This window comes from Lemur catta, chromosome X (assembly GCF_020740605.2).
Source record: "Lemur catta isolate mLemCat1 chromosome X, mLemCat1.pri, whole genome shotgun sequence".
Lineage (NCBI taxonomy): Eukaryota > Metazoa > Chordata > Mammalia > Primates > Lemuridae > Lemur > Lemur catta.
In genome coordinates, this window is record NC_059155.1 from 35,909,202 (window position 1) to 35,926,701 (window position 17,500).

At 39.1% G+C, this 17,500-nt stretch overlaps 1 protein-coding gene and 1 pseudogene across 5 annotated transcripts in view; one reads left to right on the forward strand and one right to left on the reverse strand.

The window, feature by feature from the left end:
- Nucleotides 1-17,500, reverse strand: part of ARHGEF6 (Rac/Cdc42 guanine nucleotide exchange factor 6) — a 117,074-nt gene that overhangs the window by 32,020 nt on the left and 67,554 nt on the right. For all 5 annotated transcript variants that reach the window (XM_045538845.1, XM_045538844.1, XM_045538847.1 and 2 more), the window contains 3 exons: nt 12,923-13,017; nt 9,767-9,862; nt 9,215-9,337 (listed from right to left, as the gene is read on the reverse strand). In XM_045538845.1, coding sequence (XP_045394801.1) covers nt 9,215-9,337; nt 9,767-9,862; nt 12,923-13,017 — 314 coding nt within the window. The remainder of the gene's footprint in view (nt 1-9,214; nt 9,338-9,766; nt 9,863-12,922; nt 13,018-17,500) is intronic.
- LOC123628805 lies at nt 561-1,549 on the forward strand (annotated as a pseudogene).

The window sequence follows — 17,500 nt, forward strand, 5'->3', positions numbered from 1 at the left end:
CATCTTGATTTTCTCCAACCATAATTCCATCAAGGAAATCTTTATACCCAATAAAACCTCAGAAAACAGTCTCCTGGTCTAAGCTGCTTGAGTAGACGGATCCAATTATGTCAAGAACCTTTGAGGCCGGGTGCGGTGGCTCATGCCTGTAATCCTAGCACTCTGGGAGGCTGAGGCGGGTGGATCGTTTGAGCTCAGGAGTTTGAGACCAGCCTGAGCGAGAGTGAGACCCCGTCTCTACTAAAAATAGAAATAAATTAGCTGAGCAACTAAAAATACATATAGGAAAAAATTAGCCGGGCATGGTGGCGCATGCCTGTAGTCCCAGCTACTCGGGAGGCTGAGGCAGAAGGATGGCTTGAGCCCAGGAGTTTGAGGTTGCTGTGAGCGAGGCTGACGCCACGGCACTCTAGCCTGGGCAACAGAGTGAGACTCTGTCTCAAAAAAAAAAAAGAAAGAAAGAAAGAAAAAAAGAAAGAAAAACCCAACCACTAAAATAAATAAATAAATAAAAAGAACCTTTGAGAGCAAAATTCTCAAGCACTTATGGGGGGAGTTGAATGGATGAAAACCTTGGGTGGCTTGATCATGGTCCTGATGACTTTGATTCTGAAGACAAAGATATGTTAAGCTGGGATATTAATGATCTGAAACTGCCACGGAATGTCAAAAAGACTGACTGGTTTCAGGAGGGGCCAGATTCTTACATGAAGCACATCTATAGCTCAGAGGACAAGAACGAGCAGGGGCCCCTGAGCAGCTGAGCCATGCACAAGCAACACGAACAAACACAACTTCCTCATCCTTAAGAAGTCCTGCCCGGCTGTGGTGCTGTGTGGCCTGACTGCTCTGCAGAGGAGGGGCACAAGATCTACCTACCTGAGACCTGCCATCTGTGACAAAGCCCAGCAAAAGTAGCAGCAGAAACACTGTCCCAACTATAATGGGCCCCTTAAGCTAATTCCTTGCTTCGGCCATGAGGGGCTCCCAGTCACCAAGTTCTGGAGGCACAACAGACATTTTATATTTTTCCAGTCAAAGGGAGAGGATGATTATTGAAAATTAGAAACTAAATTGGAAGCCAAGGCAAGAAGAGCCATGAAGAAAGCCCACAGTGTCCTCCTCTATCTCCTTGAACCTGAAAAAAAGCCCAGAGACAAAGTCTCTCCCAGGTGAAACACAAAGTCAGGGAAGTTTACATTTGACTTGATCTTTCCAGGAAGGCATCTGATTGCCTGGTAGTTACAGTGGAGGTTTAATAGCTCACACTCCCCAGTAGAATTCACTAAATGATTGCTTACCCTTCTCCAAAAGTTAAGATTTGGGGAGAACCACCGATCTGGCTGACCTGACTTCCACCTTGGACTCCACTAAGCTCTATGAATGCAAATTGTCCAATAGTAGGATACACAATAGTGGAAACCTGCTTCAGCCTTCTGCCTCTATAGTTTACTCAGATTACAATGGTCTGCAAATGTGGAATAAAAACACTGCTTTGGGTAGAAATCCTCTTAATGACAACTATCATCCCAATTATTCTTTCCTCTAATTTTATTCTGGGGCCAATAATATACAGAAATTTAATATATTTGACAACCACAGCACAAAAGAGGTGGGTAGGAACAAAGGTCTATTGGAATAAGGATATGATACCAAATAATAACTCAAATTAACAGGAAGAAATAAAGACAAACAGAAATAGTAAATAAGAAAGTTAATATAACAAACACTTTTAAGTATATCCTTGCTTTCCTTCTTCTGTTTCATCAATAGACATAAAATTATATTAAATAATATAACTGTGTATTATTGTTTTGACATATATATTAATAGATATTTAACACATTGACTGCCACACTAGAAAAAAATTTTTTCCTTGGGGCCACAGTGTTTTATTATGAAAACAGAATAAAAAGTTCAAAAACAAAACAATCCTTTCTAATTTAATGAAAAATGTGTTATTTTTTATTATGTTCTGTGCATGTTTTTATTATGTTCTGTGCATGAGTTATATGCAACTTGAAAAATAGTTCCTGCAGCTCCCAAGCTGAAGAAATGTGTGAGTTACATATGCTTCATGAAGCCCTGGGCTCAAAACTAGCATGAGTTCAATACAACTCCCATGGCAGTTAATGTGTTAATGATAAAAGGGCCAATTCTCCAACAAGTCATAACAATCCTTAATGTGAATGCACCTAACAACAGAGTATCAAAATACCTAAAACAAAAATTGATAAAACTGAAAAGATATACAGATAAATCCACTATTATGGATAAAGACTTCAACATCCTTTACCAGTAATTGACAGATGCAGCAGGCAGAAAGTTAGTTAGGATACAGTCGAACTGAACAGCACCACCAATAAAGTGATCCTAATTGAGATTTATACACTATTTCATTCAACAACAGCAAAATACACATTCTTCCCAAGCTCACATGGCACATTCACCAACATAGACCACATTATGAGCCATAAAACATAACTTAAATTTATAAGAATAGAAATCAACAAATGGTGATGGAACAACTGGATATCCACAAGCAAGGAATAAAGTTGGACCCTTACCTCACACTATATGCAAAAGTTAACTTAAAATAAAGACCTAAATATAAAAGCTAAAATTATAAAACTTTTTTTTTTTTTTTTTGAGACAGAGTCTCGCTCTGTTGCCCGGGCTAGAGTGCCATGGTCAGCGTAGCTCACAGCAACCTCAAACTCCTGGGCTTAAGCGATCCTACTGCCTCAGCCTCCCGAGTCTCTGGGACTACAGGCATGCGCCACCATGCCCGGCTAATTTATATATATATATATATATATATATATATATATATATATATATATATATATATATATATATATATTTAGCTGTCCATATAATTTCTTTCTATTTTTAGTAGAGACAGGGGTCTCGCTCTTGCTCAGGCTGGTCTCAAACTCCTGACCTCAAGTGATCCTCCCGCCTTGGCCTCCTAGAATGCTAGGATTACAGGTGTGAGCCACTGCGCCCGGCCTATAAAACTTTTTATTTCAGAGTATTACTGGGGTACAAACGTTTAGGTTACATATACTGCCTTTGCACAATCCAAGTCAGAGCTACAAGCATGTCCATCCCCCAGATAGTGCACACCGCACCCATTAGGTGTGGACATGGCCATCCCCTTCTCCCTCCTCCCACCTGCCCAATACCCAATGAATGTTACTTCCATATATGCACATAAGTGTTGATCAATTAGTACCAATTTGATAGAAAACTCTTAGAAAATAGAGAGGCATAAATCTTCATGACCTGGATTAAGGAATAGTTTCTTAGATATAATACCAAAAGCATATAAAACCTAAATGAATGAGGAGTTGCTTCTTATGGATGAGCAAGGAAAGTGGTTTCTTGAGATAGAACCTACTCCTGGTGAAGATGCTGTGAGCATTGTTGAAATGACAACAAAGGATTTAGAATATTATATATTTAGTTGATAAACCAGTGGCAAGGTTTGAAAGAATTGACTCCAATTTTGAAAGAAGTTCTACTATAAATAAAATGCTATCAAACAGCATTGTATGCTACAGAGAAATCTGTCATGAAAGGAAGAGTCCATCAATGTGGAAAACTTCATTGTTTTAAGAAATTGTCATAGTCACCCCAAGCTTCAGCAACCACCACCCTGATCAGTCAACAGCCATCAACATCAAGGCAAGATCCTTTACCAGTAAGAAGACTATGAGTCACAGAAGGCTCATATGATCATTAGCAATTTTTAGCAATCAAGTTTTTTAAATTAAGGTATATATATTGCTGTTTTATACATAATGCTATTCCACACGTAATAGACTATAGCATAGTATAAACATAACTTTTTCTTTTCTCTTTATCTCTCTCTTATTTTTATAGATTTAGGGGGTATAAGTATGGCTTTGTTACATGGATATATTGCATAGTAGTGAAGTCTGAGCTTTTAGTGTACCCATCACCCAAATAGTACAAATCATACTCAATAGGTAATTTTTCATCCCTCACTCCCCCCTTCTACCTTCTCGCCTTTTGGAGTCTCCAATGTCTATTATTCCACCCTGTATGTCCATAAACATAACTTTTATATGCACTAGGAAATCAAAAAGTTCATGTGACTTATTTTATTGCAATATTCACTTTATTGTGGTGGTCTAGAACTGAGCCCACAATATCTCCAAGATATGCTTATATCTGATAAGAATATAATATCCAGGTGGTTGCATAGCTCATGTTTGTAATCCTAGCAATCTGGAGGTCAAGGTGAGAGGATCACTTGAACTCAGGAGTTCGGGACCAGCCTGAGCAAGAGTGAGACCCCCTCTCTCCTAAAAATAGAAATAAATTAGCTGGGCGTGGTGGTGCACACCTGTAGTCCCAGCTGCTAGGGAGGCTGAGGCAGGAGGATTTCTTGAGCTCAGGAGTTCGAGATTGCAGTGAGCTATGCTGATGCCACTGTACCCTAGCTGGGGCTACAGTGAGACTGTCTCAAAAAAAAAAAAAAAAAAAGAGAACATATTATAATATCCAAAATATATTTAAAAAGTTGTTGCAACTCAACAATGAAAAGACAAATAACCTGATTTTAAAAATGGTCAAATGATTTGAATAGACATATTTCTAAAGAAGATATGAAAATATCCAATAAGCTGCCAGGTGCGGTGGCTCACACCTGTAATCTCAGCTACTCAGGAGGCCAAGGCAGGAGGATCGCTTGAGCTCAGGAGTTCTAGACCAGCCTGAGCAAGAACAAGACCCCATCTATACTAAAAAATAGAAATAAATTAGCTGGATGACTAAAAATATATAGAAAAAATTAGCTGGGCACGGTGGTACATGCTTGTAGTCCCAGCTACTCAAGAGGCTGAGGCAGGAGGATCGCTTGAGCCCAGGAGCTCAAGGTTGCTATGAGCTAGGCTGATGCCACTGCACTCTAGCTGGGGCAACAGAGCAAGAGCATCTGTCTCAAAAAATATATCCAATAAGCAAGACAAAAATATGCTCAACATCATTAGCCATTAGAGAATTGGGGGGTGACTACTACAGGGTTTTTTTGCGGGGAAAGGTAATCAAAACACTCTGGAACTAGACAGTGGTGATGGCTGCACACTCTTGTGAATATATTAAAAAACACTGAACTGTACACTTTTAAATGGTGGATTTTATGGTATGTAAATTATATCTCAATAAAAAGACAATCCAGTTTAAAAACAGGCTAAGGATCTGAATAGATATTTCTCCAAATGAAGATATACAAATTGCCAATAGGTACATGAAAGATGCCCAACATCATTATTCATGAGGAAAATGCATATCAATCTCACAATGAGAAACCCTTCACACCCAGTAACATGTCTATAATCAAAAAGTCTGACAGGCCGGGCACGGTGGCTCACGCCTGTAATCCTAGCACTCTGGGAAGCCGAGGCAGGAGGATCACTCAAGGTCAGGAGTTCGAGACCAGCCTGAGCAAGAGTGAGACCCTGTCTCTACTAAAAATAGAAAGAAATTATATGGACAGCTAAAAATATATATAGAAAAAATTAGCCGGGCATGGTGGCACATGCCTGTAGTCCCAGCTACTCGGGAGGCTGAGGCAGAAGGATTGCTTGAGCCAGGAGTTTGAGGTTGCTGTGAGCTAGGCTGATGCCATGGCACTCACTCTAGCCCAGGCAACAGAGTAAGACTCTGTCTGCAAAAAAAAGAAAGAAAGAAGAAAGGAAGGAAGGAAGGAAGGAAGGAAGGAAGGAAGGAAGGAAGGAAGGAAGGAAGGAAGGAAGGAAGGAAGGAAGGAAGGAAGGAAGGAAAGAAAGAAAGAAAGAAAGAAAGAAAGAAAGAAAGAAAGAAAGAAAGAAAGAAAGAAAGAAAGAAAGAGAAAGAAAGAAAGAAAGAAAGAAAGGAAGGAAGGAAGGAAGAAAGAAAGAAAAGAAAAACACAAAGTCTGACAATTACAAATGTTGGTGAGGATATGGAGAAAAATGGAACCCTCATACACTGCTAGTAGGAAAATAAATTGGTGCAGTCACTTTGGAAAAGAGTCTGACAGTTCCTCTAAAGGTGAAACATAGAGTGACCGTATGATCCAGCAATTCCACTCCAAGGTGAAATGAAAACATATGTCCATGCAAAGACTTGTACATGAATGTTCATAGCAGCACTAGTCACAGTCCATCAGCTGGTGACTGGGAGAACAATATGTGGTATCCATGCCATGGAATATTTGGCAATTTAGAAAATGATGTACTGATACTTGCTACAATGGGAATGAACCTTGAAAACATTATGCTAAGTGAACAAAGCCAGACACAAAAGGACATGTGTTGTAGGATTCCACTTAAACGAAATGTCCAGAATAAGCAAATCCATAGTGACATGAAGTATTGTAGTGTGGGTTGCCTTGGGCTAGTGAGGTTGAGGGGGGAAAAGGAAGTGACTTCTAATGGGTATCAGTTTGTTTGGGGAGTTATGAAAATGTTCTAAAATTGATCATGGTGCTAGTTGCTCAACTCCGCGAATATACTGAAAGTCATTTAACTGTACATCTTAAATGGGTGAATTACATGGTATGTGAATTATACCTCAATAAAGCTATATATAAAAAAGGAATTGGGGCCGAGCATGGTGGCTCATGCCTGTAATCCTAGCACTCTGGGAGGCCAAGGCGGGCGGATCGTTTGAGCTCAGGAGTTCAAGACCAGCCTGAGCAAGAGCGAGACTCCGTCTCTACTAAAAATAGAAAGAAATTATATGGACACCTAAAATATATATAGAAAAAATTAGCCAGGCATGGTGGCACATGCCTGTAGTCCCAGCTACTCGGGAGGCTGAGGCAGGAGGATTTCTGAGCCCAGGAGTTTGAGGTTGCTGTGAGCTAGGCTGACACCATGGCACTCTAGCCTGGACCACAGAGTAAGACTCTGTCTCAAAAAAAAAAAAAAAAAAAAAAAGGAATTGGTAACATTCTATTTCTTAAGCTGGGTGATGGGTACATGGGTGCTCATTTTATTATAGTTCTTTAAATTTGCATTTAGATTATTCTTTTTGTGGATAAAATAAGTATCTTAATAAAAACATTTTTTAGAAGTCTGACAGACCTGGATTCTGGCTCAAACACTTAACAGCTATGAGTTCTTGGGCAGATTACTTAACCTAAGCCTTCCAATGTCTTATCTGTAAAGCAGAGACAGTAATAGTAGTGACTCCCTCAGATGTTTTTACACCATGTGCCTGGCACATTGTCAGTGCTATTATTAGCTAACGTTAGCTACAAGCAGTTCAACCACTTGCCTAAAAATCCCAGGTTCATGGTGTCTCTCTTTAAACTCTAATTTCCATATTTGTTATTTCATAAAAGTTCAAAACTTCAATTAGGGGAATAAAATTGACCTTCAAGTAGAACTTACTGAATTCAACTTTTAAAATGTCCTCACAAAACACCTCTATAATGTCAATAAATAAACCTCCTAACAAGCCAGGACAGGCCAGGCACGGTGGCTCACGCCTGTAAACCTAGCACTGTGGGAGGTTGAGGTGGGTGAATTGTCTGAGCTCAGGAGTTCGAGACCAGCCTGAGCAAGTCAAGACTCTGTTTCTACTAAAAATAGAAAGAAATTAGCTGGACAACTAAAAATATATATAGAAAAAATTAGCCAGGCGTGGTGGCACATGCCTGTAGTCCCAGCTACTCGGGAGGCTGAGGCAGGAGGATCGCTTGAGCCCAGGAGTTTGAGGTTGCTGTGAGCTAGGCTCATGCCATGGCACTCTAGCCTGGGTGACAGAGTGAGACTCTGTCTCAAAAAGAAGAAAAAAAGAAAAAAACGAGCCAGGACAAGAACCAAAATTTCTACCACTTCTTTTTTTTTTCTTTTTTTTTTTTTTTGAGAGAGTCTCACTCTGTCACCCAGGCTAGAGTGCCATGGCATCAGCCTAGCTCACAGCAACCTCAAACTCCTGGGCTCAAGTGATCCTCCTGCCTCAGCCTCCGGAGTAGCTGGGACTACAGACATGCACCACCACGCCCAGCTAATTTTTCTATTTTTAGTAGAGACGGGGGTCTTGCTCCTGCTCAGGCTGGTCTCAAACTCCTGAGTTCAAGCAATCCTCCAGCCTCAGCCTCCCAGAGTGCTAGGATTACAGGTGTGAGCCACCACGCCCGGTCTACCATTTATGAGGGTTGGTGTCAACTAATGTTCTAGCCTGGCTCTGGGAGTTCAAATCTAGGCCAGATTGAGAAGAATATTATTTTCAGTGTTGAGCAGCCTCCAGAATCCATGCCTGTTGTGAATCTAGTCTCCAAGTTAAGTCAATGGAGTCTCTGTGTATTGTTCTTACTATTGTCCCACCTTGACTTCCAGCATGTGACTTCAAAGGTAAAACTGCATCTTCAAGCCTATCATACAGTTTTCTGGTCCAGATTAATGTGTCTGTGAATATTGTCAGGGATGGGTTGCCAGAGGTTAAGCAAGGGTGGGAGAGACGTGGCCTTTATAACTTACAAGGACACTTATTCTTAAAGGAGACACTATTGTATTGTACATCATGAATATGAAACGATTTATATCCACGTATAAGTATTATCAGAGCACTTTGCTTAAAGTACTAGTCACACAGCTCACAGTAAGTGTTGGTTTCCTTCCACCTTTCCCTGCCTTTTAGCCATGTCACTACTTGAGACTTCCTCTACCCAGGCAAGGAGGGAAAGCGAAAAGAGATGAAGCTATGTAGGTTAGCTATTTGTCAGCAACTCTGATACAACATTCACTGGGGCAGAGGAAGCCTAAACCATTGGATCTAAATAGAATTTTGCTTTCAGAAGCCCTTCCCTGACCCTTCCTTCCACCCCACTTAGTTGATACCACATTGCAAAGTCTCACTGCATCCTTTTAATTACATTTTTGTAATACAACATGTTTAAAATAATATCTGCATTGCCCTCAAGATTCTAAGCTCCATGAGGGTGGAGACCTTTTCCTCCTTGTTCACTACTGTATCCCCATCAGCTAGTACAGGGTCTTGCACACAATAGGTGCTCAATAAATTATTTGTTGTATTAATGGATGATCAATCCATGTAACAATGAATCAATGCCTTGAATCATGAACAGTGATAATCAAAAGCTCAAGGGGAGCCCCTGGATTTCCAAATAAGGTGGTCCTAAGAAAAAATCTCATTGCAAAACAGCTTAGTTGGAGAAACGTTAATGATTTACCTGTGCTGGGTGAGCACATTTACAGCTGAAGGATGATTCGCACAGTAAGCCAGATACATAGATTTAAAATGAGGCATGAGACTCAGTAGACAGCCTCCTACTTTGTGTTGGTTTTCTGGAAACCTGTAAACAAAAACAAATGAAACACAGAATGTAAAATAGGAAGCAAGAGGTAAAGGAAAATGATTCCAATTAAAGCTGGCAGCATGAAAACTTTTTGAAAGTTTTCCCAACATTAAAAGAGAAACTATAACTATTTTACCCATGAAATGCAGGCTCTTGACCACTGCTTTAAACTCTAGCCACCAAAAATAGCTCTAATATCTCCACCTACTAATGTAGAGCCCTGGTGGTAATGCTAACAGTTGTTCCACGCTGTAAACACCACCACCTAGTGCATTGTCTCTGTATTGTTACTTTGCTCTGGGACAATGTATCAAAGCTGTAACATATGTATAAATATAAAGTGCTCTTATCTAAAACAACAACTAAAAGAAAAACAAAACACAAAGAACCTTGCTGGCTGTCTTAACAGAAATATGCCACACTTACTTTGAACATTCTTCCAAGGCTTGGCAGAGTGTCTGTTGAAATGTACATATTTCCTCAAAGTTTCCCAGTAAAGATGTAAACTCCACAGTACTTAGACTAAAAAAAAAAAAAAAACAAAAAAAACAAAGTACATGTAGTTAACAGAACTTGAGGATGACTTTAGTTATTTATCTCTGTCTAGTTAGCTGATAGTTTGATAACATATGACAAATATAACGGAAGCAATTCCTATATTTTAACTTCTGCTTTTTAATTTACACCAGCTCTATGGTCTTAGGCAAATTTCTTGAGCTCCTTTCCTTTATTTTCCTCTTATATAATAAGAATACTTATCCTAAAGAAAGTGAGTGTCATAAATGACACTTAGGTATTTTATAAAGGAATGAGTAAATTAATGACAAGTGCTTAGTATCTAAGTATCTAAAGAGATAAAATACCTCATAGCTGTGAATAAGCATAAAAAACTTTTGAGTACCTTCCTCTAGAGGAACTGGAAAAGTAATTGAAGGACATTATATATGCTCACATAATGCACAGGAAAAAAATAGCAAAGTCAGCTTTCACCTAAACTAAAATCCTCATGAATCAACTACAGGAAATCTTTATGAGAGGAAGCAGAAGGGAAGAAAATAGTACTGATTTTGTTTGTTTGCTTATTTTTGGAGTGGAGTGGCATCAAATAAAAGGCAAACTGAACAATTTTATCCAGGGCCTTGTATGAAGAATGTTCTCATCCCTACCAGACTGTAAGTGATAATAGTAGCCAAAGCCAACACTCATACAGCATTGAACATTTATGCAAGCATTTTACAAATAAAAACTCGTTTTAATCTTATATTAACTCTATGAGATAGGTCCTATTGCTGGCTCCATTTTACAGGCACAGAGAAGTGAAGCAGATCACCCAAAGCCACAAAACCAGTAAATCGCAAAGACAGAAATTGAACCAAAACATTCTAGCTAGACAGTCCATGCTCTTAACCACTTTTTGGGAGAAAACGTTTTGGAAGATTTGCTTAGAAGGCCAGTGTCTGCCACATGTTCTTTCTCCTTAATAATATACAATAATAATACTATTGCAATATTCCCAAGAGAATAATTTTTGCTGACTAATAAAGGGAAGACCCAAACAAACATTACCAGTAACCCCTAGAGAATAAAAAGCTCCCCCCAGTTCCTCTGCTGTAATGCCCTCCTGAACCACAAGCTGGAAAACCCCTATTCTGTGTGTCAAAAGTGAAACCTTTAGCCAGCCAGCTTCCCTGCCTGTTGCTCTCTGAGAGCAGCAAGAACCTGAGTTGGGGCTTATTTGGCCCCTTCAGGGTCAGCCAATAATCAGTCTAGTTTGCTCAAATCACTTTGGGGCCAAAAAGATAGTCAGAACGAATGGAAACTTACTATTAATATAATTGCATTCTGAACTTGTTTAGGAACCGTGCAGGTCTGACTCAGGTCTCTCACCTCCTCCGCCCTGGCTCTTTTCTTTTTCCTCTTAACTATTTTTTTGTTTGTTTTTTGAGAAAGAGTCTCACTCTGTTGTCCAGGCTGTAGTGCTGTGGCACGATCATCGCTCACTGCAGCCTCCAACTCCTGGGCTCAAGCAATCCTCCTGCCTCAGCCTCCCAAGTAGCTGAGACCACAGGTGGGTACCACCACGCTCAGCTAATTTATCTATGTTTTGTTGAGGCAGTGGTCTCATTATGTCATCCAGGCTGGTCTCCAACTCCTGGCTTCAAGCGATCCTCCTGCTTTGGCCTCTCAAAGTGCTGGGATTAAAGGCATGAGCCACTGCACCTGGCCCCTCTTACTATTTCTTGATTGCTAATCTGCCCTGCTTTCATTTGAAATTTTACCATCTCCCTTCCCAGGCTTACCACTTCAGTTTCCCTCTCCTCCTCTGTCACCTCCAGAAAACAGAAGGCACATTTCCCTCGGTGGCAGGAGATACAGTGGACCCAACCTGGCCACTTACTGGCTGTGTAATGGGCAAGACAGTGAACTCTGGATTTCAGTTTCTTCGCTATTCAGTGAGGATAGTCATTTTCCCAGGGCACTAGACCCAATGCTTTACTGAGGTTCCATTCAGGTCTAAGAACTATGATTCACAGAACACTTCATATTTCACATAATAACAACAAAAACACTTTGTTGTTGATCATGTTCAAACTCTTACAACACAGGAATACAAAATCCTTTCATACTGAAGTAAGATTCCCACAGTGCCAGGAAAATAATCAAGTGGAAAAATTAGCAGGACATTATAGCTAAACAAGCATAATTTGGAAAAACAGAAAAAAATAGTGAAATATGTTAAACTTATTTAAGCCTGAAGTTGATGGTTTAGGCAACTGTCCAGCAAAAGTAAACTCTTACTGAGGTAAAAGGAGAGGCTTTGGTTTTCCATTATACGGGCTGGCTGCTAAATTTTCTATTTGACTTATAGATCATGATCTCTAGTGAAATTTAATCACTTAAAATAAAAACAAATAAATGCAGCTAGCCACTATTTGTTAAAGATGTTTTTTGCCTATAAGCATAATAAAATGGTCAATATTTTTCTTTCATGAAAACTAAAGTTTTCAATTCAGGCCTTAGACAATCATTTCAGATTTCTAAGACCAGAATGGGGTCTGAACATTTTGTTTTAAAAAATACTTTAACATCTGTTTATCATTCACATTTGCTTGGGAGAAATACTGGCTTGAATTGTTCTTATGAGTACTCACAAAATGCCACACTCTTTCCACTCTCAGAGCATGGGAAAGAGGTTCTGCCCTGGCAAGCAAAGGTCAGAGTGAGCACAAGAATTTCCAGTCTATGTGCTTTTGGAATAAAAGCACCAGAGAGAGAGTCCTATTTTTTTCTGTAAGGTAAAACCAGACACATCACTTTTAAAAAGCACGAAATAAAAATTATAACAGGCAGAAACACAGGTCTGCTCATTCCTTTTACAGGAAGAAGAGAAAAAAAATCCAAGCTCTCCAAAAGCAACATCTTGCATACTTTCTGCTGCCCTGACCATGTTCTTGGCAACCTATGATCTGTGGAAATTCTTCTAAAGGGCAAAATCAATTATTCAGTGACATAAAAGTAATGACTCCATATGCCGACATTATTTTGCTTTATTTAGCTAGGGGTTTAAAATAAAAATCTTACTTGTTATTGGACTGCAGGGGTCTTAAGTAAGTAACAAGAAGAGACTGAAGTTCTTTAGCATACTCTTTTTCAGTGTCCAAGATGTTCTGTAATACCTATGAAGAAACAAAGGTCAACATACTATAATTGTCAAGACAGCCCAAGGTAAAATATGGCTTTAGATATTTTAACCAAATTATTAGGGGGGAAAAGGTCCTATTTACTCAGGTTAGCACTGTAAGTAAAGAGCACAAAATCTGAATGAACTTTGTTTCCATTCAGTGAACTACTTTAATAATTGCATGACAACTGGTTATACTGCATAACTCACAAGATCACAATTTTTCAGTTACCCATAACTGGAGGGGTCTTGACATTTGCACAGTACTCTTTAAAATGCTTTCATGTGCTTTAAATCACTTTACCCTGAGGAAAGGTCTCGGTTAATTAACAAAGGATCATTATTCCCATTTTATGGATGAGAAAATTGCGGTCAGCTACATTAAGGCATAGAAATTCCATGTTGGGATAGTTTAAGGATAACTGTGATGTCAAATATCACAAAAGATTTTTATGTTTCTGATAAGACCTTTAGGGAACAAAATCTGAGGATACAGTGAATTTTTAAGCAGAGTTAAAACTAGTCTTTTAATAAAGGCAAAATGTGCTACTGTGAACAATTCAAAGAGAAAAGGAGGCTGAAATGCGAGACATTTAACAAGGGAAATAATACCAATCATTATTATAAATAACAATTAAAATCCCAAAGGCAAAACAACCAATACATGGGTCCATAATTTCTCTCCCCCTGCCAGTCACACCCCATTTCCCAGCCTCTTCTGGAGGCAAGTATAACCTTCATTTCAAGCTCTTAGAGATAACTAAGTTAACATTCTGGTATATTTTATTTCATATCTTCTAATTCATTCTGCAAAATTTACTGAGTGCCTGCTCTGTGCCAAATGCTGTGCTGCCCACAGGGAGTTCCCACTCTATGTGCAGAGGGCAACATTAAACAGAGGATTACAAGACAGAGTCAAACATCCTTAGCTAAGAGAAATGCACTAGCTTACCGGTATATGCCAGACATATATACTCACAAGACAATGCATGATGATTTACTTTTGGAAGGTGGAATAGTCAAAGCAAGTAGAGACCCAGGTAACTGTGGGCTTTCTGGGAAACAAATGGACTGGAGGATGGTGGTCCTGATTTTGCTACTGACTGACAGGTTGCTTCAGTTTTAAGGCTTCACTCACCTCAACTCAGATTATGACATTTCACATACCTCAGGGACCATTGTGAAGAGGTGGTGAGACACTATACAGGCAGGTGCTGGGTGAGTGGGAAACAGTCCCACTAATTTAAGGGGTTAAGAAAAGGATTCTCAATGGCAGCAATATTGACATTTCAGACCAGATAATTTTTTGCTGTAATGGAATACTCTGTGAATTGTAGCACATTTATCAGTATCCCTGGCCTCTACCCACTAGGTGCCAGTTACATCTCACCCCCACCCTTGTTATGACCAAATATGTGTCCAAATGTTGCCAAATGTCACCTGAAGGGCAATATTACTCCCAGTTGAGAATCACAGGCATAGAAGGCCACAGGCAAAAGCTGGGGGTGAAGTTGTACCCCTACTCCCAGCCACTCATGTCTACTCTCAGTTCCTCTATTCCTCAGAAACTACCCTCTCAAAGCATAAATGCAGGGGTCTGGAGGTACTGAGGTTCTCTGAAATTAATCTAGTGATAGAATCAAAATGTTACCCCCAATAGAAAGTTCAAGCACAACAAAGGAAATTAGAAACTACTTTGAGATAAATGAAAATGAAAACACATTACAAAAAATCATGGGGCGCAGTTAAACAGTGCTTAAAGAAAAATATATAGTTGTAAATGCTGATATGAAAAAAGAAGAAAGAGGACTTCCAGTTTCCAGTCTACATGTAGGGGCTTAAAAGTTGTTACTCCATCCTAACAAGAAGTAAACAGTTAAACACACTGAAACAAACAGACATGTTTTCCTTAGATCCCTTAGAGAATTGAGGTCATAGGGAAAACTGCTGCTCCAAAAATTGGTGAGACAGACAGGCAGATACAGAAAATCACAAACTTACCAGAGCAGAGACCCACAAGCAGAAACCTCCACGGGAACTAGTAGCAGGGTAGAGAAACCTAAACTGCAGTGGACAAATTGTTGAGGGCTCAGTGTGGACAAGTTTGAGAGTTGGGAGCTCCAGGGGGTCCAATGTTATTATAGGAGAGCATGCCCACACTTTGAGTTTTACCTCCAGTAGCTCTACCAGGTTCTCCCAGTGAAGGTTAGAGGAAAATACCCTCTCATGCTTCAGGCAGGGGAAGGGGGGAATGTAGGCATTTTGAAATGCACCAGAGCATTCTGTTCTTCCTAATAAGGCCGACCCTCAGGAGAAACTATTTTACCAGAGCATAACCTATTGGAGTTTTATCAGAGCATAACTAACATAGAGGAAGGGAAATATCCACCTCCAGCCAGCTCTAGCCTTCACGTGGGGGAAGGGAGGTACCCAACTCCAGCCCTCGCTAGCCATCGTGTTCCATCTAAGAAGGACTGAGTAGCGCTAGTGGAGTTCACAGTCCAGGGACACAGGATAACTACAAAGCTGAGACCTAGTCAAGGGAATGTAGACTGCTTCGTCTTCCTTCACACCTTACCACCACATTACTAAAGGCCTAATTTACCATAGTTCTTTTTACTCAGTACATCATGTCAGGTTTCCAACAAAAAATTCCAAGGCATATTAAAAGGCAAATAAACACAGTTTGAAGAGACAGAACAAGCATCAGAACTAAAGTCAGATATCACAGGAATGTTGAAATTATCAGACCAGGATTTTAAAATAACTATGATTAATATGCTAAGGACTTTAACAGAAAAAGTAGACAACATGCAAGAACAGATGGATTGTAAACAGAGAGACCGAAATTCTAAGGAAGACTCAAAAAGAAATGCTAGAGATCAAAAACACTGTAACAGAAATGAAGAATGCCTGTGATGGACTCAATAGGAGACTGAATATGGCTGAGGAAAGAGTCTCTGAGCTTAAGGATATGTCAATAGAAACTGCTAAAACCAAAAAGCAAACAGAAAAAAAGACTAGGGAAAAGAACCAAAACAGAATGTCTAAGAACCGTGAGACAGCCACAAAAGGTATAATGTACATGTAATAGCAATATCAGAAGGAGAGGAAAGAGAAAAAAGAATACAATAAATATTTAAAACAATAATGGCTGAGAATACCCCTCAAAATTAATGTCAGATACCAAACCACAGATCCAGGAATCTCAAAGAATAACAAGCAGGATAAATGGCAAAAAAAAGAAAAAAAATCAAGGTGTTTCATATTCAAAGTCCAGAAAATCAAAGATAAAGAAAAAATTCTTGAAAGAAGCCAGAGGAAACAAATAGCTTACCTATACAGGAGCTCAGATAAGAATTGCATCTGACTTGTTCTCAGAAACTATGCAAGCAAGAAGAGAGTGGAATGAAATATTTAAAGTGTTGAGAGAAAAACCCACTAACCTTGAATTCTGTTTCTTGTGAAATTATTCTTCAAAAATGAAGGCGAAATAAAGACTTTCTTAGACAAACAAAACCTGAGGAAAATTGTCACCAGTAGACCTGCTTTGCAAGAAATGTTAAAAGAAATTCTTCAGAGAGAAGGAAAACGATATAGGTTAGAACTTGGATCTCCATAAAGAAGGAAAGAATATTAGATAAGAAATAAGTGAAATTAAAATAAAAACTTTTATTTTTTTATTCTTAATTAACAGATAATAGTTTATTCAAAATAATAATGGCCACAATGTATTTGATTATGTGTGTATATACACTTATGTGTGCTCATGTGTAAGTGAAATAAATGACAGCAATGATACAAGGGAAGGGAGGGAATAATTAGGAATATTATGTTATTATAAGGTATTGGCACTATCTGTGAATATAGTGTATACCTTTGTATAGTGTTATTTAAAAGTGAACTTGGACTAGTTGTAAATATATATTGCAAACTCTAGCGCAACCACTAAAAACAGAAAAAAAAGAAAAGAAATATAATGATATGTTAAGAAAAGAGAGAAAATGGAATTTGAAACAACAAAAAGCAGAAAAATTCTTTGCCTAGGCCAATGTCTGTAAGAGTCTTTCCTACATTTTCTTCTAGAATTCTAATAGTTTCACACCTAAGGTTTAAGTCTGTTATCCACTGTGATTTGATTTTTGTGAGAGGTGAAAGCTGTGGGTCCTGTTTTAGTCTTCTACATGTGGCTATCCAGTTTTCCCAGCACCATTTATTGAATAAGGAATCTTTTCCCCAGAGTATGTTTTTGTCTGCTTTGTCAAAGATTAGATGGCTATATGAGGATGGTTTTATATTTGGATTTTCTGTTCTGTTCCATTGGTCTGTGTCCCTGCACTTGTGCCAATACCAAGCAGTTTTAATAATCGCAGCCTTGTAGTATAGTTTGAAGTCTGGCAAATTAATACCTCCCATTTTGTTTTTGTTGCTTAAAATTGCTTTTGCTAAACGGGGCCTTCTCTGGTTCCATACAAACC